At 26.3% G+C, this 24,873-nt stretch overlaps 4 protein-coding genes and 1 pseudogene across 13 annotated transcripts in view; 3 read left to right on the top strand and 2 right to left on the bottom strand.

The window, feature by feature from the left end:
• Nucleotides 1-6,111, top strand: part of LOC410696 (protein madd-4) — a 186,238-nt gene extending 180,127 nt beyond the window's left edge. For 6 of the 9 annotated variants that reach the window (XM_026440578.1, XM_026440597.1, XM_026440575.1 and 3 more), the window contains 13 exons: nt 44-435; nt 1,138-1,267; nt 1,516-1,726; nt 1,956-2,266; nt 2,332-2,459; nt 2,532-2,699; nt 2,787-2,971; nt 3,257-3,352; nt 3,485-4,517; nt 4,595-4,677; nt 4,758-5,144; nt 5,256-5,409; nt 5,508-6,111. In XM_026440578.1, the coding sequence (XP_026296363.1) occupies nt 44-435; nt 1,138-1,267; nt 1,516-1,726; nt 1,956-2,266; nt 2,332-2,459; nt 2,532-2,699; nt 2,787-2,971; nt 3,257-3,352; nt 3,485-4,517; nt 4,595-4,677; nt 4,758-5,144; nt 5,256-5,409; nt 5,508-5,608 (3,379 nt within the window). In that variant the 3' untranslated portion in view covers nt 5,609-6,111. The remainder of the gene's footprint in view (nt 1-43; nt 436-1,137; nt 1,268-1,515; nt 1,727-1,955; nt 2,267-2,331; nt 2,460-2,531; nt 2,700-2,786; nt 2,972-3,256; nt 3,353-3,484; nt 4,518-4,594; nt 4,678-4,757; nt 5,145-5,255; nt 5,410-5,507) is intronic. The other 3 variants (XM_006571108.3, XM_026440580.1, XM_026440582.1) reach the window with 3 other exon arrangements.
• A 1,696-nt stretch (nt 6,112-7,807) lies between these two features.
• On the bottom strand, nt 7,808-10,576 carry LOC725458 (hydroxylysine kinase). Of its 2 annotated transcripts, none has more exons than XM_006571110.3 (2): nt 10,456-10,576; nt 7,808-9,104 (listed from the first exon to the last, which is right to left on the bottom strand). In XM_006571110.3, the coding sequence occupies exon 2, from the start codon at nt 9,095-9,097 to the stop codon at nt 8,012-8,014; it is 1,086 nt and encodes a 361-aa protein (XP_006571173.2). In that variant the 5' UTR covers nt 9,098-9,104; nt 10,456-10,576; the 3' UTR covers nt 7,808-8,011. The 2 variants fall into 2 exon arrangements, with proteins under 2 accessions (XP_006571173.2, XP_006571172.2); XM_006571109.3 differs by lacking the exon at nt 10,456-10,576 and adding an exon at nt 9,261-9,619.
• A 266-nt stretch (nt 10,577-10,842) lies between these two features.
• LOC725348 (DNA mismatch repair protein Msh2) lies at nt 10,843-21,570 on the top strand. The gene is made up of 15 exons (XM_006571112.3): nt 10,843-10,898; nt 10,989-11,038; nt 17,917-18,040; nt 18,110-18,366; nt 18,449-18,616; nt 18,722-18,910; nt 18,997-19,391; nt 19,459-19,670; nt 19,789-20,106; nt 20,189-20,410; nt 20,471-20,703; nt 20,774-20,865; nt 20,933-21,155; nt 21,225-21,317; nt 21,405-21,570. The coding sequence occupies exons 1-15, from the start codon at nt 10,865-10,867 to the stop codon at nt 21,558-21,560; spliced, it is 2,766 nt and encodes a 921-aa protein (XP_006571175.2). The 5' UTR covers nt 10,843-10,864; the 3' UTR covers nt 21,561-21,570.
• LOC725387 (uncharacterized protein DDB_G0283357) lies at nt 11,371-16,256 on the bottom strand. Its single transcript, XM_001121241.5, has 2 exons — nt 16,118-16,256; nt 11,371-15,933 (listed from the first exon to the last, which is right to left on the bottom strand). The coding sequence occupies exon 2, from the start codon at nt 15,915-15,917 to the stop codon at nt 11,391-11,393; it is 4,527 nt and encodes a 1,508-aa protein (XP_001121241.3). The 5' UTR covers nt 15,918-15,933; nt 16,118-16,256; the 3' UTR covers nt 11,371-11,390.
• Nucleotides 21,571-22,197: 627 nt separating the features above from the next.
• On the top strand, nt 22,198-24,156 carry LOC113219415 (annotated as a pseudogene).
• Nucleotides 24,157-24,873: the final 717 nt, after the last annotated feature.

Genomic DNA, 24,873 nt, shown 5'->3' with positions numbered 1-24,873 from the left:
GGAGTTTCGTCCGATCCGAATCATCATACGAACGACCCTCCAGGTTCATCGCGGAGGAATGGTCATCGTGCAGCGTCACGTGCGGCGAAGGGATCAGGCATCGCGAAGTCCGTTGCAAGATATACCTCGAGTTCAGTCGAACGATCGCCGATCTGCCGGATCGACAGTGCTCGGGGCCGAAACCGATCGAGAAGGAGAAATGCGTGATGGCGCCGTGCAATGTGATTGAAAACAGTCTCAGCTACGGGATCGACACTGTCGACGACAGTGGATACGCGGAGCCAAGCCTGGCTGACACTTACAGATCATCCTCGAGCGGTTCGAGCGGGAGTGGTTACGATGGTGGGATTAAGGTCGCTCCGGGAAGCGACGTGCAGACCACATACTCGTGGAAGGAAGCTGGTTACACGCCTTGCAGCGCGACTTGTCTCGGAGGTAAGGGAATATATACCATTCCATAACTTGTTCCGCAACGATGAAAATTAAACGCGTGTAAACGCTAAAACGGAAGTTGGGAAGGGGGAATTTTGTGAATCGCGTTAAAGTAAAACTGGGACAAGTTTTGGGAAGAGCTTGAAATTTAATTGGGATGGAAATGGAATGAAAATTCACAGGGGAAACGAGAAACTTCGAAGGAAACGGGGGAACGGGGTTTCTTGATTGTTCGATCCGCGAAGAAACACGTTGGAAATTATGATATTCGTTAATAGAGAGGGGAGGGGGACAGTGATAGTAGGTAATTAAATATCCTTGTTAACGACGGGTCGATACGATTTTCTCGTAGCTTGGAAAATCCTTTTAATCGAATTATCTGTCTTCCGTTCTGTAAATACTATATTCAACTGACTCTAATCAGCCGCAAACGTAAGTCAGGGAATTATCGGGGATCAGATCAGCAAGGATTAACGGAACGAATCTAGGTTCGTTCCGCATAGAGCGTTTAATTAGCCGGGATAATGCGACGCGATTGTACAATTAACGGTGCTCGGCGACGAGTTAGCCGATTGAATCGCATCGAACCGATGGATTAAAGTTATACGATTCTCGTCGACTCGTATTTAATACGGGAATGCAGAAATGTTCTCGCGATCAATTCTATTGATTTTTACACTGATTTCATTCGGCGATATTCCACAGGTTCTCAGGAGCTGATAGTCAATTGCGTGCGAGACGACACCGGAAAGACCGTCATGCCTTTTCTTTGTTCCGCTGAAACGAAACCGGAAGTTAGGATAAGAGTTTGCAACGACCATCCTTGTCCACCTAGGTAATATATCCAAGAACAAATGGAAAAAAAGAAATCGGAGAAAAAATGTTTCTTTAATTAAAATATCACTTGCTAAACTAATGCTGTACACAAATTTTAATTATAAGAAGAGGATAAAAATAAAATATAAAAATATCTTTTTTAGATTCTAGATCTTCTCTAGAATCCTAATATATTTAGTTAAACAGCATTAGTTTAATAACGAGTATTGTTCCATTTGCAATTAGCCGACCGATTTTTCCTCGCAGATGGAATTTTAGTGAATTTTCACCGTGCATGAGTCCATGCGGAATCGGCATACAGACGCGTGATGTTACGTGCATACACGAGGTGATACGCGGCACAGGTAAGATGGTTCCAGTGCCAAACCATATGTGCCCGCAGCCACAGCCAGCGGACAGACAATACTGTAATGTATGGGATTGTCCGGTTAAATGGAATACCGGCAAATGGGGCAAGGTACTTTACCTCTGTTCAGTAAATTAAATCATCTATGATCGAGTCTCGAATTCGCGCGATTATTATTATCCTCCAATTAATTCTGATTTTTCGATAATTAATTCGATTAAAATTCAATTTTTCAAAAATTTAAACGTTATAAAAACGGCTGATAATTTGTAATTATACAATTTAATTTAATATTAATGGGAATAAGAATAAAAATAATCGACAATGATCGTTGTTTCAGTGCTCGAAAACTTGTGGAGGAGGTGTGAAGAAACGAAAAGTGAGTTGCGAACAAATAATGGCTCAGGGGCGTAAACAAAATCGAAAGGATAACGAATGCCCGTCTCAAAAGCCAGCCTCGGAGAAGCCTTGCAACACCAGAGCATGTCACGATATGGATGCAGGTTCCCTGCCCATAATTACCAGTCAAAATACAACATATAACCAGACAGACATGAACGCGAAGGTAGATTTAAAGATCGGCGGTATTGCGAAGATTTTTCAAGGCACGTCCTCTATAAAAATTCGTTGCCCCGTGAGGAAATTTGACAAGTACGTGTCCAATTTAACACATGGTTTTAGTAGAAACGTGTCGAGTAAAATGGAAATATTTTCAGAGCACAGATCACGTGGACCAAAGATAATAAAGAATTAAGGAAATCGAGGAAATATAAAATTAGCAGGAAGGGGGCGTTAAAGATAAACGACATAACATCCTCGGATGCTGGTGTTTACGCGTGTATAGGTAAAATAGATATATTGATGAAATTTAGAATGTAATGGATAACGTCACGTTTGTATGTTTGTATATTTACAGCCGGAAATTCTCATGCGGAGACACAATTGATAGTGAAATTTCGTTCAAAGGAACAGATAAGTAGCGAGGAGTATTTACGATTAAGCAATTCCGTCCATCGACAACGAAATGCAAATTTGGACTCGGCGCCTGCTAATTCAGGCGAAAGTCTCTACACTGATCCAGCAGGTAAGAATTATTTATATTTAATGACTCGATTCTTGAATTCTTGATTTCATTCTATACATGCATTCTAAAGGTTTTGTGTAATTTAAGTTGATTTTCTAATAGCCGCGTACGGAAACCGTTTTGTTCCCATCGACAGCGAAGATTTAAGTCATGAACGAGCAGTCCCTAGTAATCCTACGAGAAAGCCACATCAGAAAAAACAGAAAACTAGCCCAACGCCGCCGGATTCTACGATGATGCACAAAGAACACGTTGTAACATCGTTGAATCAGGTAAAAGCATTAAAAAATATTATATATATAAAATATATAAAAAATATAAATATAAAAAATAATATAAAATATATAAATATATAAAATATATATATAAATAGAAATTTACTTAAATCTAATTTCCAACCTCAATTTATAATTTAATCTCGTTTAAATCTCATTTCAATTTATAAATAACCGCATGATCTCTCGATTCTTGACTCTTTATCTCGATTTTTTCTTCATGCTTTCTGTGTGTGGATTAACTTTATGTGGTGGTGGTTGTTTTTTCGTCTAAAATATCAGCCAGGGTACCACGAATCCGTGGAATCGACTGCACCCTCGAGATCAAGTGCCTCTACTCTTATACCGCACTTAACTTATTTTATATCAACATTAAAGGTGAGATGACGTAGATAAATGTAAAAAAATAAGATTAATATTTCCAATCTGATCATTCATACTTTTATTTTTTAAAATACATCTATTTACATATATATATAGTTATATAATTTGTGATAAATTTTCCAATAGGAATATTGGCCATTCCAAAGTGACAGTTCTGCGGGAAGATCTCACAGGACAGCCCCAGTGACATACATCGATGATGCAAAGAAAGAAGCGACAAACTTTGCGACAAAACGTACAATGCCCGACAAAAATTCCGATTTGAGATACAAAAATATGAAAGATAATTTGGACACGTTATATAGAAACACCGCGATTCCTGACGAAACTTTTGGACCGGATGAAGAAAGAATATTCATCGACGTCGATCCATATGATTTAGACGAATCCATATTTGGATTGCAACACAACGATCCGGTGAAAATCACTCCTGTTGTGATTAAAGATCGTTTAGTCACGCCTGCGAAATCTGATGTAGATTATGTTGAAGAATCTTTGAAAAATGTCAAAAGACAATGGCACGATAAAACAGACGTTAAAAATCATTGGAGTTCCACGCCTAAAAATCAAAATAAAGAATCTATAAATCTGGCAACCAGTTCGGAGAATATTGGTTTGGAGATGTATTATGTTCCAGATTCAAATATCAAACATAATGTAGAGAAATTCGAAGAATCTCACGATAAAAATCAATCTGATCGAAAAAATTATGATAGTATTTTTGAAAGCGGACACGCTTCTTCTACGATTTCGCTTAAAGAAACGGATATAATTTCGAAAAAACCGGATATTGATGACGAGGAAATGAAAGTTTTAAATAGAACGGAAGAATATGGATATATTTTTGAGGAAGAAATGAAGAAACGAAAAGTTCATGTTGAAAATGACACGGATAAAGATAGTATTACTCGAGAAACGACGACCAGAGATTTGGAAGATGATTTGATCGATTTGGCGCGAATGGAAGATCGAGAACCCGTAAAAATTGAAAAAAATATAAAGAATTTGTCGCGAAATCAAGAAGATCGTAACAATTCGTCCGAAGATGTGAATAATGAAGAAATACAAAAAACTAATAAATCTTTGGATACCACGACTATAGCTTTTATTGAACCAAATGTTACCACCGATTCTACGATTCCATCTCTTAGTGTCCTAGGTAAATAAAATTTATTTCTTTAATATGATAAAATAATGCAATATTATATTGTGTCTTCTCAAATAAATAAAATCTAGATACTACGGAAGATCTAGTTTTCGAGTGGATAACGACAGATTGGTCAAAGTGTTCCCAAACATGTGGAGGAAGCGGATTTCAAGTAATTTAAAAAAAAAAATTATTTTAATCGGAAAATAAATAATTGTAAAATATTAAATTTCAATATCTCTTTGTACCAAGATGCGAGGAGCTCAGTGTACAGTTCGTGCGGCAAAAATGATTGGGAACACAACTCGTACATCACCACGAACAGTAATAGGAGCGACATTGTGCGAAGATGCTGGACATCCGGTACCTCAAAAAGTCAGACCTTGCGGATTTGGTAAATGTCCTCAATGGCACACAACTGAATGGACTTCGTGTGAAACATCCAGATGTTTTAATTGGAAAACTGCGATGCAAAGACGTGACGTTACTTGTCGCTTGATCGAGGACGTGGAAAATGGACAACAAAACATTACCTTACTCGATCCTAACAAATGTGATGACACTATAAGGCCTCTTCAAAGGCAAGAATGTTATAATGACGCCTGCAAAGGTGTCTGGAGAGTTGGAGAATGGTCAGAGGTATGAATTATTATATCATTAAAATCTTTGTTGTTTGATTTTTTTTTTTTTTTTTAGCTAAATATGAATATAAAATTTTTAAAAAACAAGTATTTAACTATTTGTTCGTAGTGTACAGCATCATGCGAAGAAGACGGTATCAAATATAGAATCTTACAATGTGTTTGGTATGGTACCAAGAAACCAGCTGGTAATGCGTGCAGAGATATTCCACGACCTCCGGTGATGAAGACATGTAGAGGTCCACCATGTCCTCAAACACCTGGTAATATATTACAACTATATTTAAAATTTAAAATTGAGCTATGAATGTAATTGAAATTTTATAATAATAAATCTAAATAATGATTGCTGTTTTTTCAGATGAGTGTAAAGATCATTCACAACTCTGTGGCAGAGTGAAAACAATGAATATGTGCAGGGTGCCTCTTTATCAGAAGCAATGCTGCCAATCATGTCATTAGGCCCAAATAATCGATAGCAATTATTGATATGGAAAAGAAATGCTCTAGATAAAAATTGATAATGAGAGGTGCGCGCGAGAAGAATGTCACAATGAAGACAACAAGACAAAGATTATCTTCGCGAAAACGTTTACTAAAACGTTTCGTGTAATTTATTGTTGCTTGCTTGTTGAAAGAATGTAAGAATAAAAAATTACATTTGAATCTACGAACATATGCAGCTACAAAATATGTAAGAAATATTGAAGAAATAGTATCGACCAAATTACTTCCGCTAATGATAATTGTTCCCATCCTTTTTCCATACCCTTAAAGTCTGAACATCAGATTGCACCCGTTAAAAATCTAATTCCTAATTATGTACTAAATCTATAATTTGCGGACATGTATCATGTGTAGTTGGACACGATTCTTAATTGCGCACGCTCAATCCTCTAAGAAGAACTAGAAAATCTTGGCATTCATCAAAATTAATATTAAAAAATTATATTGTTGAAATTAAATAAAAAAAAGAAATATTATAAAATAATCATATTCCTGAAAGGAACTACTGCGACGTTTTTTTATCGTGAAATATGATACGTCGTCAAAATTCGTCTAACGTTGGTGTTACGAAAGACGAGCTTTATAAGCTGTTCAAATTTTAGATAAAAATGTTACATATGGGTAGGTGAACGGAGGGTGAACGGAACACTAATCTTAATCGCACTAAAAAGATAGCACAAAAATTCATTCTTCGAAGCTTTATTTTTTTACATGTATTTCTTGAATGACGCACGATCAATCGGTTCACGAAAATGCGCGCGGTTCTCGTCATCATCATTTTTATCGAAGACTGAAAAATGCTATATATTTCTTCTCTATAAGTTCATAAAATTCACAATTCCCATCAGGCGTTAGCGAGAATCGAGGAATTCATTTTCATTTTCTTAATCCAAAGAATCTTTACACACATTCCGCTGTACCCTTCCAGATAAAGAGGTGTGTTACACGCATCTTGTTATGTTTTTATTGGATTATATTTATTATAACGTTATATCTACTTAGGTTTGATGATACACGATATAAATTATTAAATGAAAAATATTAAGTTAATGAATAATGAAATATAAAAGTTACTAACAATATAAGTTAAACAAATTTAATATTATGCGCCTATAAGCGCCTTTTGAGGCGTACGTAAGCCAATAGATTCTAAGCAATAAAATATATAGGTATTGTAATATACTATTTTGTTAATAACCTCTGGCGAAAATTCGTTAACATGACGTTCCATTATTATATAAAAATGGCTCAAAAAATTTATTTATATACCTTTGATCATATGATTAAAATTTTTATGTTTATTTTAAACTATTTTAAACTACGTTAACTACAATAATTTAACTACAATAATTTAATTTTTGTAATATTTTTAATTTCTTTTATTTATTTTATAACATTTAATTTTATAAATTTTTTTATGAAAATATTATCTAATTTCTTAATTATAATATATATAATATTATTTTTTTAATTTTATTTCATTTTTTCATATAATTCTGTTAATTCTATTTTCTTATTCTAATATTGTGAACAAATTTTCGCTATCAACGAATTTGCCTCAACACAGCTAGACAGTTTGCCAAAACGAACTGATATTAATAAAATGAAAAAAAGATATAAATAAATTAGTATATTATTAAAATTGAAATTAAAAAAAATTATATATTTGGGTGTGTGTATAATGTATAATATATATAATATATATTATATATTATATAATATATATAATATATAATATATATTACAAGTTGCGTAAGTAATATAAAAGCACACGCGGATAATTTCTCCTTAAACGCAGGTATAAATCTATTATGCAAGATCGAAATATATTGTCTTATAGTACATTTATAAATAAATTCTGTACTATATATTATATTATATAACCAATATATTTCGATATATTTCATTTAATTTATAAAGTTGAAGTTAATAGTAATTATTATTGCACTCAAGTAATCATGAGAAATATGTTTCTTTAAAATCTTTTAGCAATAACACACAATTTTCCATGAATTGATTTTTAATACCTGCATTTTTGTATATACCACCATCTAATTATGTAAAATGATTCCATATTATTATACAAAGAGCATTATTATTCATTATATCTATGTAAATATGTAACTGCCTAAATACGAATAAAACCAGAGGATATATCGCTGCACAGTATCTTAATTTATTTCTTAAATTCAATTCAGTTAAAATATAAATTTACATATTTATTGCATAATATTACTCTGTAGCTGATAAAAGATAGTTCAAGTAATATAATAATTGACTGAAACATTGACATGAGACTGAATTATACAATGTACAATAAATTATACAGGATATGAAAAATTGAATAAATAGAAGAATTTAGTTTATTAATCCCCAATTTCTAAGAACATCATCTTGAGTAAGAGGCCAAAACTTCTTTAATAACGACCATCCTGATTTCTGTGTAGTAAGCAAATATTCATTTTGTGGATCATGAAGATAGGAATAAGCACCCATAATCAGACTTTGACAAATTCTTGCACAAACACTAATTTTCAAAATTTTCTTCTCAAGATCTGTCAGCTTTCTAATATCCTGATAACCTTCGATTACATATTTACCCATTGCTATATCACCAGTCTGTAAAATCATGTAACACAGTGCGATAGCTAATTCGAAAATTAAACATGTTCGATGTGCATCACCAAAATCGATGACTGCAAATATTTCTTTGCCATTCGAGCTTATTACTAAATTTTGTTCGTTTAGATCTCCATGTATCATGCCTTGTTCTAAGTGCGAAGTGATTTGAAGCACATCTTTTTCGAAAGCTATTATTACCTGATACGCTAACTCTCTTTCAAATACATTTTTTATAGCATGGATAAATTGGTGTAATTGTGGTACGGAATTCAACATCCATAGTGTTTTGTGATGATTATAAGCTGGATGGGAAAAAGTCATTAGAATATTATCAAGTCGAGCTATAAAATTGCCTATATTTCGTAGCAATTCTCTAGTAATTGGTACACGGTGCAACAATTCACCAGGCCGATAAATCAATAATCTGACAGCATAACTTTCAGAATGTTCATTATTCATTTTAACTAGAGTGTAATATAATCCATGTATATTTTTTACAGGCAGAGGACAATTAATACCTTGCTGATGCAAAAATATTAACATTTCAGTTTGTGCTTCAATCACGTGTGTTTTTTGCGAATCCAAAGAATTAACGATCTTCAAAACATAGCCATATTTACTTATGATCGTTATATAAGGATTCATATGAGTTTCTTCACAAATTACATGATAATTTCTGTCATCATATGCATTTAATTCAGATATACTTAAAGTTTTCAAACCATAAAGTTCTTCTAAAAGTTGTAAAACTTTTTCTTTGTTGTCAGGTGGACGAATCCGTTGACCCGGTATTAACATATTATCTTTGTTCTCCATATCCATTTTATTTCTAAAAAATTTTTAAATTTTATCAATTAATTACAAAATAAAAAGTAAATTTAAAATAAAAATATTACAAACAATTTTTTATAAAATAATTTTGAGATTATAAGCAATATTAAATTTTAAATTTTGTATTATTAATTTTAAAACACAAATTACTTACCTATTTTAGAACAAATTTTTTTTAATATGTCTTTTCTTAATTAATCTATTAAGTTACAGATATAAATTTGAAAAAAAAAATAAATAATTACAATTTTACTTTTTATATATAAATATAAAATTATTATTTAGAATATAGAATTATTATAAAAATATTAGTTTCAAATAAAAAAAATTCAAAAATACTGTAAATTCACGATATATTCACGAATAAAACAGTTCAGAAAATGAATTGTAGGACAAGATACATAATGTACAGTTGACTCTCAATTAATTCTTTGATAGAGCACAAATGCACGATGATTGATATTTATTGCTCGTTGTTACTTGTGATTTAGTACGAACGCTTAAATTTTTTAATATATATAATTATACATATTCTGATCTAGATTCTGAATAAGCAATCTCTTATCACAATGATAAGAAGAATAATTATTCATTATCATTCTTGTCCCAAATATTAATAACATGTCAAATAAAATTTTAATAAATTCTATATGTATTTTCAATTTTTAAAAAATTAAATTATAAGCCAATTTTTAATCATAATCAATATTTAATAAAATTATTATTTGATTTATGTCAGTTTATTATATCTGTTTTTTCAAATTAGATATATATTATAATTTTTTAATTATTTATTGATGAAAATAATTTTCAATAATCATAATTCAATAATTTTTAATAAATTTCATTCAAAATAGTTTTGAAAAAAATTTCAATTTGAAATATCCGCTCTATACTTTTCAAGATATTAATTTTATTTATTATAATTATTTTTTAAATTAAAAATCTTATATCTAATAAACTACAAATATTTTATACAAAATACTTTATACAAAATTATACTATATGTATATATATATATATATATATACACAAAATACTTTATACAAAATTATACTATATGTATATATATATATATATATATATATATATATATATATATATATATACAAATACTTTATACAAAATTATACTATATGTATATATATATATATATATATATATATATATATATATATAAAATACTTTATACAAAATTATACTATATGTATATATATATATATATATATATGTATATAGTATATATATATATTAATTATATATAATTATTCTCGATTCAAAAATATAAATTTAAGAATAAAAAAAGAATCCTAAATTTCAATTAATAATTCATACAATGAATATCTTACCATACAGTTTCTACATTATAAAAATTAAATTAAAAGAATATTATTAAAAAAATTAAAATACTACATATTATAAATAAAAATATACAAAAGATACTGAACGATTTTTCTATTAAAACATATTGCATTAACTATTTAATATTAAAGAAAGCATACATAGAAACATAAATCTACATTTATAACCAATAAAATTGGACAATAATATTTTGTGAAATATAACTATAGTATGCAATCTATGAATTATTATTCCGTGGTATATTTATGCGGGAATACATTGAATGAATATTTGATATATATAGCATTTTGAAAAGATTATTTTTGAAATATTTTTATAAAATTGTACAATATTTTATAATTAAAATTATTTTTTACTTAAAGTGTAAACATTAGTATTTTTTTTTAATACAAAATTATGGCTGTCCAACCAAATCAACAATTTAATATGGGTTAGTAAAATATAATATAATTTTAGAAATTAATTTTTCATTTTATATATTTAGATTTTATTAAATAATTTTATATAATATTGATTCCAGATCCATCAAGTCAACAAAGTTTTGTTAGGTTTTTTAAAAATCTACCAGAAGTAAGTAAATATGATTAATTGTACATATATTATTATTGATTCTTTTTATTATGATCTTTTTTATATTTATAATTATGTAAGATTTAATATAAAGAATAAAAGATAAAAGTTAAAAAATATAAATTCATTTATTTAAATAACAATCTAAAATATATAATAACTTTATAATAATAGAATTTTATAATACTACATTACAATCCTAAATATATTAAAATATATTAAATTAGTACCATATATTAAATTATTTCAATCTCAATAATATTACTAACAAATTTTATTTAAAATCTATATTGTGAAAAATATGTTACTTATAAATAGATATATTTTAAAAATTTGTTTTAAAAATTTATATTTATCCAAAAATATTTTTAGCCTTTTCTTTAGCTTTATCTATTGTAGTTGATATTTTATGACTAATTCTTGACCAAATGGATGATGAATGAGGTGCTTCAGTAGTAATATTTGTGTCCAGTGGTTCTACAGATAATGGTGGTATTGATTCAGTTGTTGTTAATATTTCTGGTTTTTCCCTAATATCCCATGGATCTGTATTGCTTATAGATGCTAATGTAGCACTAGGATTTATTGTTACTTTTGAATATATATCATCGCTATGTGTTGGATCATATTGTCCACCTCCATAAACTTCTAGGATTCTTGGCTGTAATTTAGGTTCTGGTTTAAAAATTCCAGCATCTGCCTGTAAATTTCCTTTTATTTGTTCATTAGATATAAATTTATTTTCATTTTGATAATCATTTCTTAAAGATTTATCTTTTTGTTTAAACATATAATTTTGAGATTGCCAATCTGATTGTTGATGTGAATTATCCATTATGTATTTATTTTGTGTTTCTTTATTTTGCTCTAAATTAAAAAATTGTGATTGTTCTTGCAAATTTTCTTTATCTTTTTGTTCTGTTTGTTGTACAGATTGCCAATCTGATTGTTGATGTGAATTATCCATTATGTATTTATTTTGTGTTTCTTTATTTTGTTCTAAATTAAAAAATTGTGATTGTTCTTGCAAATTTTCTTTATCTTTTTGTTCTGTTTGTTGTACAGATTCCCAATCTGATTGTTGATGTGAATTATCCATTATGTATTTATTTTGTGTTTCTTTATTTTGCTCTAAATTAAAAAATTGTGATTGTTCTTGCAAATTTTCTTTATCTTTTTGTTCTGTTTGTTGTACAAATTGCCTTTGGTCACTTGGATGATATGTATAATGCCATTGTAAACCTACAGTTGCATCATTTGATTTGTGTAACCAATTTACTTGGTCTACATTACTTCCTTCAATATCATATAAATTACTTCCACTATGTTGATTTAAATTTTTAGACAAATCTATATTTTCATTTTCTTCTTGATTTTTTGTTGTATTTTGATTTCCTTTGTTATTATCAGCTTCTACATCCATATTTGGAGGTAATTCATAAATATGTGATGCATCAATATTTTCATTATTGTGATTCATAATATCTTCATCATCAATATTATGTACATTATGATGTGATCCATATCTTGAATATCTTGATCTTGGTTTGGGTTTATCTGCAGGTTTTGGAAAATGTGAATCATTTCCCAAATATTCTGGTATAACACTTATTTGCAAAGATGAATCTTTTTCTGATTCTTGATTAAATTCAACTTTACCAGTACTTTGTTTAGTAAAATCATCAATCTCTTCTGTAAAATCCAGATTAGGATTATTTGGTTTCCATGGTTGATAAGTTTGTTGTGATATTTGTCCAAATTCAAATTTCCCAGAAGTTTGTTGAATAAGATCTTCAGATCCACTTGTTTGAGTAAGATGAACTAACTGTTGATCTGCATTACTTGATTCCCATGGTTGATATGTTTGTTGTGAATCTTGCCCAAATTCAAACTTTCCAGAAATTTGTTGAGTAAGATCCTCAGATCCACTTGTTTGGTGAGTAAAATGAACTAATTGTTGATTAGTATTATTTAATTTCCATGATTGATATGCTCGTTGTACATTTTGATCAAATTCAAGTGGTTTGCCAGAGATTTGTTCAGTAAGATTCTCAGATTCATTTGTTTGCTCAATAAGATCATCAAATTTTTGATTAGCATTATTTGATTTCCATGGTTGATATATTTGTTGTGAATTCTGATCAAATTTGAATTTGTCAGAGATTTGTTGAGATTTGTTAAGATTCTCAGATTCACTTGTTTGTTCAATAAAATCATCGAATTTTTGATCATCATCAGCATTATTTGATTTCCATGGTTGATATATTTGTTGTGAATCTTGATCAAATTCAAGTTTTCCAGAGATTTGTTCAGTAAGATTCTCAGATCCATCTTTTTGCTGGTTAAGATGACTTAATTGTTGGTCAGCATTATTTGTATTCCAAGATTGATAAGATTGTTGTAATTTTTGATCAAACTCAAGATTTTTGGAGATATATTGATTAAAATCATCAAAATTACTTTTTTGCTGGGTATAATCTTCTTTATTATTATTATTATTATTACTATTTTGTTTCCAAAATTGATGGGATTGTTCTGTATCTTTACCAAATTCAAGCTTTCCAGAAGTTTGTTGTGTAAGATCATCAATTTCACTTGATTGCTGAGTGAAATCATTTAATTGCTGATTAGCATTATTGGATTTTCCAGATTGTTGCGAATCTTGACCAAATTCAATCTTTCCAAAAGTTTGTTGTGTAAGATCATCAGATCCACTTGTTTGCCAAGAAAAATTATTTAATTGTTGATTAATATTACTAGGTTTCCAAGATTGATAAGATTGTTGTGAATCTTGATCAAATTCAATCTTTCCAGAAATTTGTTGAGTAAAATCCTCAGATTCACTTGTTTTCTGATTAAAATTATTAAATTGTTGGTTGGCATTATTTGGTTTCCATAATTGAGATATTTGTTGTGAATCTTGACCAAATTCAAACTTTCCAGAAGTTTGTTGCGTGAGGTCATCAATTTCAGTTGTTTGCTGGGTAAAATCATTTAATTGTTGATTTAATTTCCATGGTTGATAAGATTGTTGTAATTCTTGATTTAATTTTTCATTATTTCTTGAATTCTGTTGTGTAAAATAATCATTTTGTGTAGTTTGTTGATTAAAATCATTCATGATGTCTTTATTTACTATTTGTTGCACTTCGTCTTCTTTGTTATGTATTACACTGCGCTTATATTTTTTTAAATATTGTGAATTGCCATGTGAATGTTGTGAATTATGTGCACAATCTATAGTATCTCCTATCTCACTTAAATCACTTACACTAGTCATTAATTTTTGTGATATTATGTTTCTATCACTATTGAAATCATTTTCTCTGAATTGATTTAAATTACTATCATGTCGTATATCTTGGTTTAAATTATATTTGTTGTTGTATTGATCATTATTGTATTGAAAATGTTCTTTGTTGTTATGTAAAATATCAGTAGAATATAGAGGTACAGATGCTTGTTTTGTATGACTAGAACTCCAGTGTTCTTTATAATGAGATACTTGTTTTGGTATGCTTGAATGAATTATGCTGCTTTGACTCTGAGCATTATTTCTTAAATTGTCGACCAACATTTGATTTTGAACAAATTTTGATTGATGTGCATCTAAAATATCTGTTTGTTGTAAATTATCTGTGTGTTGTAAAATTGATCCACTAAATTTATTTCTATTGTAATCATTATTTCCAACATTGAGTGTGCTAGTATATCCTGATGTAGGATTAATAAGTTGATTAGTTGGTTGAAGCTTTTTTACATATCCTTCATGTTTTTCATACATACTGTAACTATTTTCACCATAAGAATTTTGGTAAGGATTCCTATAAGGTAAATGTTCATTTGTTATGTCTGAAGATTGTTGTTCTTCATTATGATGTATTCTTGAACTTCTATAATTATATTGGTCTCTATAATTATCACTATTTTTATTATAAATATTATCAATAGGCAAATCATGAATATTGAAATGTGTTTGTTCAATATTACTGGATCCTATGGTTTGTGTAGAAATTTGATCAAATCCTTTTCCAATTTCTTTATGAAATTTGTCTATTTTTGTTTGTATATCTTGCATTCCATTTTTAGTAATATCAGGAATAGGCATTCCATCAGATGAACTGTAGTTAGAAGTATAATTTCTTTTATAATAACGAATTTTTTTAGCTCCTGATACATATTGACCTTTTTCTTCAAATACTTGGCCATGTCCTCCATCAGTTTTATATGAATCTATTGTACTCCAATTTCCAGACTGCTTATTAATATGATAGGGTTCTTGTAAAATTTGTGTATTAGGATTAGATATACCTTGTTGATTAATCTGTGAATTTTTACTATATTCTCCAAGATTTTCAAGTCTTTCATTTTGAACATTAGTTTTTCTATATGATGATTCAATATATGGTTGACTTTTTATTGTATTGTATTTATTTTGCTGTATAATTGATTCTGAATTACTCATTTGATTATAAATATGTTGATTAACTATATCTTCTGCATTGGATATATGTTTATTATTATTTTGATTAAAATTTGATATTTCCTCACCAACAGGATAGCGTGTATCATAAGAAGAATAATTTTTCTTATAATATCTTACTGTCTTGGGACCTTCAACATATTGACCTCGTTCTTCATGTACTTTTCCATGTCCATTATCTACATTATAATCATTATGTTCAGACCATGTTCCAGGTTTTGAATAATCAAGACTTTGTAAATGTGAAGCAGTTTGTGATAAATCAGCATGTTTTTGTAAACTTCCAGACGTTTGATATTGTGTCAGATAAGAAGTACAAGATTCTATGCATCCACTTGGTGCAGATAATGTATGTGTTATTAATAAAAATAAAATGGCAATATTTTGTATTACCATGTTAATTATTTGATCTCTGTAAATATTAAATAAAAAGTTTAATTATTTAATTATATTTAAAAACTACATAAAATCAAATTTTGAAATTATCATAAGATATATTTCATATTCTAAATTTTATTTATCAAAAAAAAAAAAAAATAATTACAATTGAAATATTATATTAAAATTAAATAAAATAGAATTAAAAGTTTAATTACCGTATGGTAAAAAATCAAAATTCACTTAATTCAGAGCTTAGAATTGATGATCTCACTCAATGACAGTATGTATTGATATGTACTATATGCAAGTTGGAGCATTCCATTTATGTTGGTTCCCCCTTCTTTATATCTGAAAACATTCTCTTTCATTCTTATATGATGATAATATTTTCTGTGCATTTATTCCAGTTCATATATATTCTTATCTCTTTTAAATAATTCACAGTAACTATTAATATCTTTAAACTGACAAATATTTTAATTTAATTTAAATTTAATTTAATTTTGTAGTATTATTTGTAATATATTATTATTAAAAAACATCTATTTAAATTAATTAAATATTATTAAAAACATTTAATTATTTATATATTATATACATTTTAAATTAAACATTTAATATTATTTTTTTAAATTATATTTTAATTATGATTTATTATATTTATTATATTAATAATTTATAAGATATAAGAAAATTTATAAGATAAACAAATATTTCATGAAATAAATTCTTAGAATTATCAAAAAAAAATTATTATGTATGAAATATATGTATGTAATACATTATTTTTTTACATTTTTCTTGTAAATGTATAAAAATAAATCTTTTATTTCTTAGTAATAATTATATAGATAATTTCCAGAAATTGCTATAAAGTTAATTTGATGTGTCATCAATGATATCATTCTTGTATAATATTCTTGTCATATTGTATTAATTATTTTTATTTCATAATAGCTATAAATATAATTTCAGGTAATTAAAGATGATCATTCAAATAATCATTGAACACATCAATAAATCTAATGCACATGTATCTTTTATTTTTGATTCTAAAAAAACATATTTTTTTATTTTTAAATATAAAAACATTGCTTAATAGAATTATTTATTTTATATTATTATTTTTTAATTTTTATTTTATTTAATTTATTTTATATTATATATTTTATTTATATATTCGTATAAAAATATTATTTAAGCAATTAAATTATAATAAATTAAAATAATTCATGATGTTTTTAATGGCTTATATATAGTATTGATCTTCTTGGAATATAAACTATGATATTTTTTATTATACAAAAAATGAATAATATTTGCAAGATAATATTATTGGAATTTTTGCATTTTTTCATTTTAATAAATTATTTTTTAATTTTTAATTATATTAATATATTTTTATATAATTGATATATAATTTAATAAGTTTTATTTATAAATTAATTTATAATTCTCTCGTTCAAATATTTCTAATTTTAAATATTAAAATATATCAAAAAATAAATAAATTTAATTGTATTTAATTATCTTTTTTATCATATTAGATGATTTTAAATTGATATATTTTTCCATAACATAACAAATTTCCTTGAACTCGTACATATAACATTAATAATAATCCATGACTTTTTGACCCTAGATAGACATTGACCTACAGATATTCTTCATAAGTCTTTCTTGAAAACAAGTATAATCATAATTAAATATAATAATTATAATTTGGTAATAATTATACTTTTTGTATTAAATTTTTAAATAATTTGAAAAAAATTATTTTTAAATTTTTTCTTTTAAATCAATGAGAATATTAAAATTTTTTACTTATGTAGAAATAACATTACTTTTAATATTAAAATATTATTTAATTATGTATATATAATAATATATAAAGTTTTAATAATTATAAGTTTAGAAATATGTATTATGTAAATATTATTTATATTATATATTATTTATAAAAAAATGCATAATTACAAAACACATATATAATTTAATAATAATATGATTTCAGAAACTGAATACCACAGTACGTTTTTTTAATAGATCAGATTATTATACATTACATGGTAATGATGCTTTATTTGCTGCACAAGAAATTTTTAAAACTACATCTGTTTGTAAAATGATAGGTGCAGGTAAGAATTTTAATTCAAAATTTTAATATTTGTAATTTAATAAAAATAATAAGTTTATATTTGAAACAGATCCATATAAAACTGAAGGAGTTATTCTTAATAAAAATCATTTTGAATCTTTTATACGTGATCTATTGTTAGTAAAACAATACAGAGTAGAAGTTTATATTAATCAAGGAACTGCAAAAAATCAAAATTGGATATTAGAATATAAAGGATCTCCTGGTAATTTAACACAGTTTGAGGATATATTGTTTGGCAATAATGATATTGCTGTTAGTGTTCGTGTTATAGCAGTGAAATTAGGAATGGAAGGAAAATTTAGAGTGAGTAATTATAAAACACATTATGATAAAAAAAATTTCTGCTAAAAAATTTTTATTTTATTATATTTTATAATATTTTTAGATTGTAGGTTTAAGTTGTGTAGATACTACGGCAACTTTATTTTCTGTTTGTGAATTTCAAGATAATGAATCATTTTCTAATTTGGAATCATTAATTGTCACACTTGCTCCTAAAGAATGTTTATTAATTCAAGGCGAAGGCAGCTATGAATTTCAAACTTTAAAACAAGTAAACAAGATAAAATATTTTTTTTATACAGAATAATTAATTTAAAAATTTTATTAATATAATCATGATATTTATTTATTTTTTCATTTTTTTTTTTTTGCTTAGCTAATAGAACGAAATAATGTGATGATTACTACAAGAAAAAAAAATGAATTCTCTAGTGAATCAGTTATACAAGATTTAAATACTTTGATAAGATTCAAGAAAGGTCAACAACAAAATGTACAATCTTTACCTGAAGTCAATTTAACTTTTGCTATGTCAGCTACTTCTGCTCTTATTAAATATTTAGATGTAAGTATTGCATAAAAATTTTATTGATAAAAAAAATATTCAATTTAATTTTATATATATTATATACTTGTATAATATTTCATTAGTTAACATCAGATGAAGGAAATTTGAATCAGTTTAGCATAGATCAAATAAAGCAATCACGTTATTTGAAATTAGATTCAGCTGCTATAAAAGCACTTAATATTGAACCACGTATTGATACTTCTTGTGTTTTAAATGGAAATGCACCTACAAGTATTTTGAATCTCTTAGATAAATGTAGAACTCCACAAGGACATAGACTCCTTGCACAATGGATTAGACAACCTTTAAAAGATTTATCACTTATAAAAGAAAGACATGATATTGTTGAAGTATTAGTAAATGACAATGAATTACGATCTAATCTTAATGAAGATCATTTAAGACGCATACCAGATTTACAAGTACTTGCAAAAAAATTGGCCAGGAAAAAAGCAACACTACAAGATTGCTATAAGTAAATAAATTATATTTTTTAGTATATTTATATATAATTAATAATTTATTAATCGTTTTTATTTTAGGATTTATACATGTATGTCACATTTACCTATATTATTAGAACAATTTCTTAAAATAAATATAATAGCTTTAAAAACAATGTTTACTGATCCTTTAAGTGAATTTATTAAAGATATGGATAAATTTCAACAAATGGTTGAACAAACAATTGATTTAGATTCTGCTGAAAAAGGAGATTTTTTAGTACGACCTGAATTTGATGATGAATTAAAAGGTACTTATAAAAATCTTTCAAAAAATATATATTATATATATTTATATTATATGGTATGTTATATGTATAAATTTTTTTACATTAATTTATATTTACTAATTATATCCATTAATATTAGAATTAAAATGTACTATGGATGAAATAGAAATAAAATTGCAAGCACAATTGAATAAAGTTGCTGATGATCTTTCAATCGAAGCTGGAAAAATACTAAAACTAGAATCAAATCAACAATTTGGATATTATTTCCGTGTAACATTGAAGGAAGAAAAGGTATTAAGAAATAAAAAACAATATATTATTTTAGATTCTAATAAAAGTGGTGTACGATTTCGAAGTAATAAATTAAATGATTTAAATGATGAATACATTGGTATTAGAGATAAATATATAATGGAACAAAAAAAAGTTGTTGCGGAAATAATTGAAATTGCAGGTTTGTATAAATATATAAAATATTAAATAAAAAATCAATATAATTGTAGTATTTTTATTATTATATTATAAAAATTATGTAGCTGGTTATAGTAATACAATAAAAGCTATTGGAAATGTATTAGCATCAATTGATGTACTTACTGCTTTTGCTTCTGCTGCTATATGTGCTAATAAACCATATGTGCGTCCTGAAATGCTCCCTAGTGAAAAAGGAGAATTTAATCTTATTCAAGTTCGACATCCATGTTTAGAAGTTCAAGAAGGAGTAGATTATATAGCTAATGATATCAATTTTAAAAGAGGTAATATTTTTATAAATATAAAATATGATAATAATTATTTTTATAATAATAAAATTATAGGAGAATGTCATTTTTGTATTATTACTGGTCCAAATATGGGAGGTAAAAGTACATATATAAGATCTGCTGGTGTTACTGCTCTCATGGCACATATTGGAAGTTTTGTTCCTTGTGATCAAGCAAGAATATCATTATTAGACTGTATATTAGCTCGTGTAGGAGCTGATGATTGTCAATTGAAAGGACTTTCTACATTTATGATGGAAATGATAGAAACTGCTGCTATATTAAAGGTAAATTAATAATTTATAGTATGAAATCAATAATTAAAAAATGATTAAAAAATATCTTATACAATTTTAGACAGCAACATGCAATTCATTAGTGTTGATTGATGAATTAGGCAGAGGAACTTCTACTTATGAAGGTTGCGGTATAGCATGGTCAATCGCCGAGTAAGATTTAAAATATCTTTTGAATTTATTACATTTCCTTATATATTTTTAATATAATTTTTTATAGATATTTAGCAAAAGAAATTAAATGTTATTGTCTTTTTGCAACACATTTTCATGAAATAACTAAGTTAGAAGAAGAAATATCTACTGTTAAAAATCAACATGTTACAGCTCTTGTAGATAATAATAAATTAACTTTATTATATAAAATAAAACCAGGAATATGTGATCAAAGTTTTGGCATACACGTCGCTAAAATGGCTAATTTCCCACAAGATGTTATTGAGGTAAATTTTTCTGAATTCATTTAAATTTAAATTTTTCTATAATATTAAAAAATTAATTTTTTTTCCTAGTTTGCTAAGCGTAAACAAGCAGAACTTGAAGATTATCAAGATTCACTTTTTGAAGGATCTGATAATCCACAGAAGAAAAGAAAAATCATCCAAGTAATAATATTAATTAATTAAAATTTCATTTAAAAAAATATAAAAAATCTTTAATATTTACAATATAATTAATTTGTAATATTACAGGAAGCCGAAATTTTTATTGCAGAATTTATTGATAAATGTAAGAATTTAGATCTATCATTATCTGATGCAGAGTTAAAGGATAAGATTTTAACATTTAAAGAAGAAGTTTTATCTCACAAAAATCCCTATATACAAATGCTTCTTACAGCTTCATAACTTCATATAATAAAAAAAAATATTCAATAAAAGTAATAAGTATTAGTTATAATCAGTATTAATTGCAAGAATAATTTAAAATATATTTATCGTTTTTATACTTATTATTTTTTAAAGCTGTCTTATTTTTTGTAATACTAAATATTTCTTTATAGTTTTATTTAATCTAGAAGATTTAGAAATATCTTATTTAACTTTATATCTTGCTTTTAAGAATAAAATGTTTAAAAATTTATTTTTATTTATTATCATATTTTTATTTATTCAAATCTCCATCATCGGTAATATCACACCTTATGTATATAACATTATTATAAAATACATTATATTTTACAAAATTATTCTAAGGATATTCTAAAAAAATATATATTTATTTTTTTTACTTTAAAAAATAGAATACATTGTAGTTTTGAAAGAGTAACAATGAATTAAGAATATCTCATTTGTGTTTACGCTTTGAAAGCAAATACAGACAAGGAGAGCAAATAGTAAAAAGAAGAGATAAGATAAAAATTATAAAATTAACATTTTAAAATACACTGCCATAGATGAAACTTAAATACAGACAAGAAGAATAAACAGTAAAAATTGATCATCATCATCTTTCGAATTTAAAATTTTTCAAATCATTTACAAGATGATATTGATTGTCAATTTTTATCTTATTTTTATCTTTCTATTATTTGCTCTTTTTTTATACTTATTCTGAAAAATTTATATGTTGAAAAACAGTATATATGTAATTAAATTTTATTGTTTCCTTTACTTAATCTATTAATTAAAAATTTAACGAAGTATTTGAATTCAATTTTTATATCTCATATTATATACATCTTATACAAATCTATTTTTATGTATTTACATATCTTATATTTGTATAAATTTTTTTCGCAAGAAAAATATTGATAAAATATATATATACACATTATTTTTTCTATAATTGTAAGAGTTTACATATTTTTATATACATTTTATATTATAGTAAAATTTTTTATTTTGAAATAAATTCAAAATAAATATTACTAGAGACATATTACGAATAAATTTACGAATAAATTTATTTGATTTTATACTTAAATGGAATAACAATTTCAGACAGTAAAACTTAAAAATAATCAAAATATTATTTCCTGTAAATTATATATAAGATATATATATCTTATATTAAATTCTACAAAATTTTTGCATGCTATTTATTTTAAGATTATATTTTGATAATACAAAATCATAAAATAAGAAAAAAAAAGGAAAGGAGATTAAATAGTGCAATATTAATCGTAGGAGCAGGTGGACTTGGATGTCCTGCTGCATTATATTTAGCATCTGCTGTGTTGGACATATTGGTATTATTGACTATGACGATATTGAGATTAATAATCTTCATAGACAATTACTATATACAGAATCATATTGGAATATCAAAAGTAAATGCTGCTGTAGAAACTCTTAATCGGTATTTGTAAACCAGTGTAATATGCATAAATTTTATGATTAATTAATAATGTTTAATTAAATATATCATCAATTTTAGTTTGAATAGTACCATTAAAGTAATTCCATACAAAATTCAACTAGATAGTAATAATGCTTTGGATATAATAAAGTGTTATGATGTAATATTAGATGCTACTGATAATGTAGCCACACGTTATTTATTGAATGATGCATGTGTTCTAAATAATAAACCTCTGGTATCTGGATCAGCATTAAAATTTGAAGGTCCTTATCTGTTTTTAATTATAATGGACCTTGCTATAGATGTATATTTCCTAAACCTCCTCCTCCAGAAACAGTAACAAATTGTGGGGATGGAGGTGTTTTTGGTCCAGGTATATGTGATTATTTTTATTATATTTTTTCATGAAAAAATATTCATTACTTGATTTAACTGCAGCCGTTGGCACAATTGGTATCCTACAAGCATTAGAAGCTCTGAAGATTGTACTCGATCTTCCGTGTATACTATCTGGTCGACTTCTATTATTTGATGGACTAGAAACGAAGTTTCGCAATATCAGTTTACGTGCTAAAAATGTAAACTGTGTCGTTTGCGGTGATCATCCAACTAAACACAAATTATGATTATGAACAATTTTGTGGTGCAAAAGCAAATGATAAAAATCCAAACTTAAATTTATTAAAAAAGGAAGAAAGAATAAGTGTAGAAGAATATAACATAATGAAATTAGATACGAAAGCTCATATTTTAATCGATGTACGTTCAGCGGAAGAATTTGAAATTTGTCATTTAAAGAATTCTATAAATATACCATTGAATGATATTAATAATGATGAAAAAATAAATTTTATAAAAAATAAAATAGAAGAAATGCAAAAACAATATGATAAAACTACTTGTAAGTGTAAATTAATTTTAATTTAAATTATAAATAATTATAATTATACTAAATTTATATATTTTCGTTCTAGTATACGTTATATGTAGAAGGGGAAATGATTCACAAAAAGCTGTAATAAATCTTCAGACCATGTTCAAAGAAAGTAATTTAGAAATAAAAGATATTATTGGTGGCATTCATGCTGGAGTAAAAAAATTGATTGTACAATTCCTATATATTAACTGTGTAAATTTTAATTACTTATTTTTCATATCCATTGATTTTTATTCATATAATTAATGTATGTATAATTAAGTAATGTTCAATATTACACTTTTATAAATAATATATATGTGAATAACATATATATTTATAAAAATATATAATTATATATAAATGTGAATTGATTTATTTAGAATATTTTTCTATTTCACAACTAGTTAAACTTGTTTCCGGATGTTTATAATGAAAATCTGATAAAGTTCTTAATTTTTCTGCTGCTCGTTCTGGTGTTAAATCTCTTTGGGCTTGTGCAAGAAGTTCATATCCAACCATATGTTTTTTTACAGTAGCTGAACGCAATAAAGGAGGTAAATAAATTCCGTGAAATGTCCAGTAAGGATAATCTTGTTTAACATATGGACCAGTTGGTGCACCTTTAAAACAGATTTAAATAAAATAATAAATTAAAGATATCAAAAAAATTTAAATAAATACATATAATAATTAAATATACCATGCAACCCATAGAATAGGGAAATGAACAATGGAATAAATTATCATATTTAGTACATAAAATTTTCATAATAACAGCTAATGATTCTTGTTGACTTTCTGTTAAATCTTGCATTCTAGATATTTGTTTTTTGGGTAATACCATAGTTTCATAAGGCCATATTGCCAAATGTCACAACAAAATGTACAATCTTTACCTGAAGTCAATTTAACTTTTGCTATGTCAGCTACTTCTGCTC

The sequence above is a fragment of the Apis mellifera genome, linkage group LG1 (assembly GCF_003254395.2).
Source record: "Apis mellifera strain DH4 linkage group LG1, Amel_HAv3.1, whole genome shotgun sequence".
Classification (NCBI taxonomy): domain Eukaryota; kingdom Metazoa; phylum Arthropoda; class Insecta; order Hymenoptera; family Apidae; genus Apis; species Apis mellifera.
This window is presented reverse-complemented; position numbering and strand designations above follow the sequence as displayed.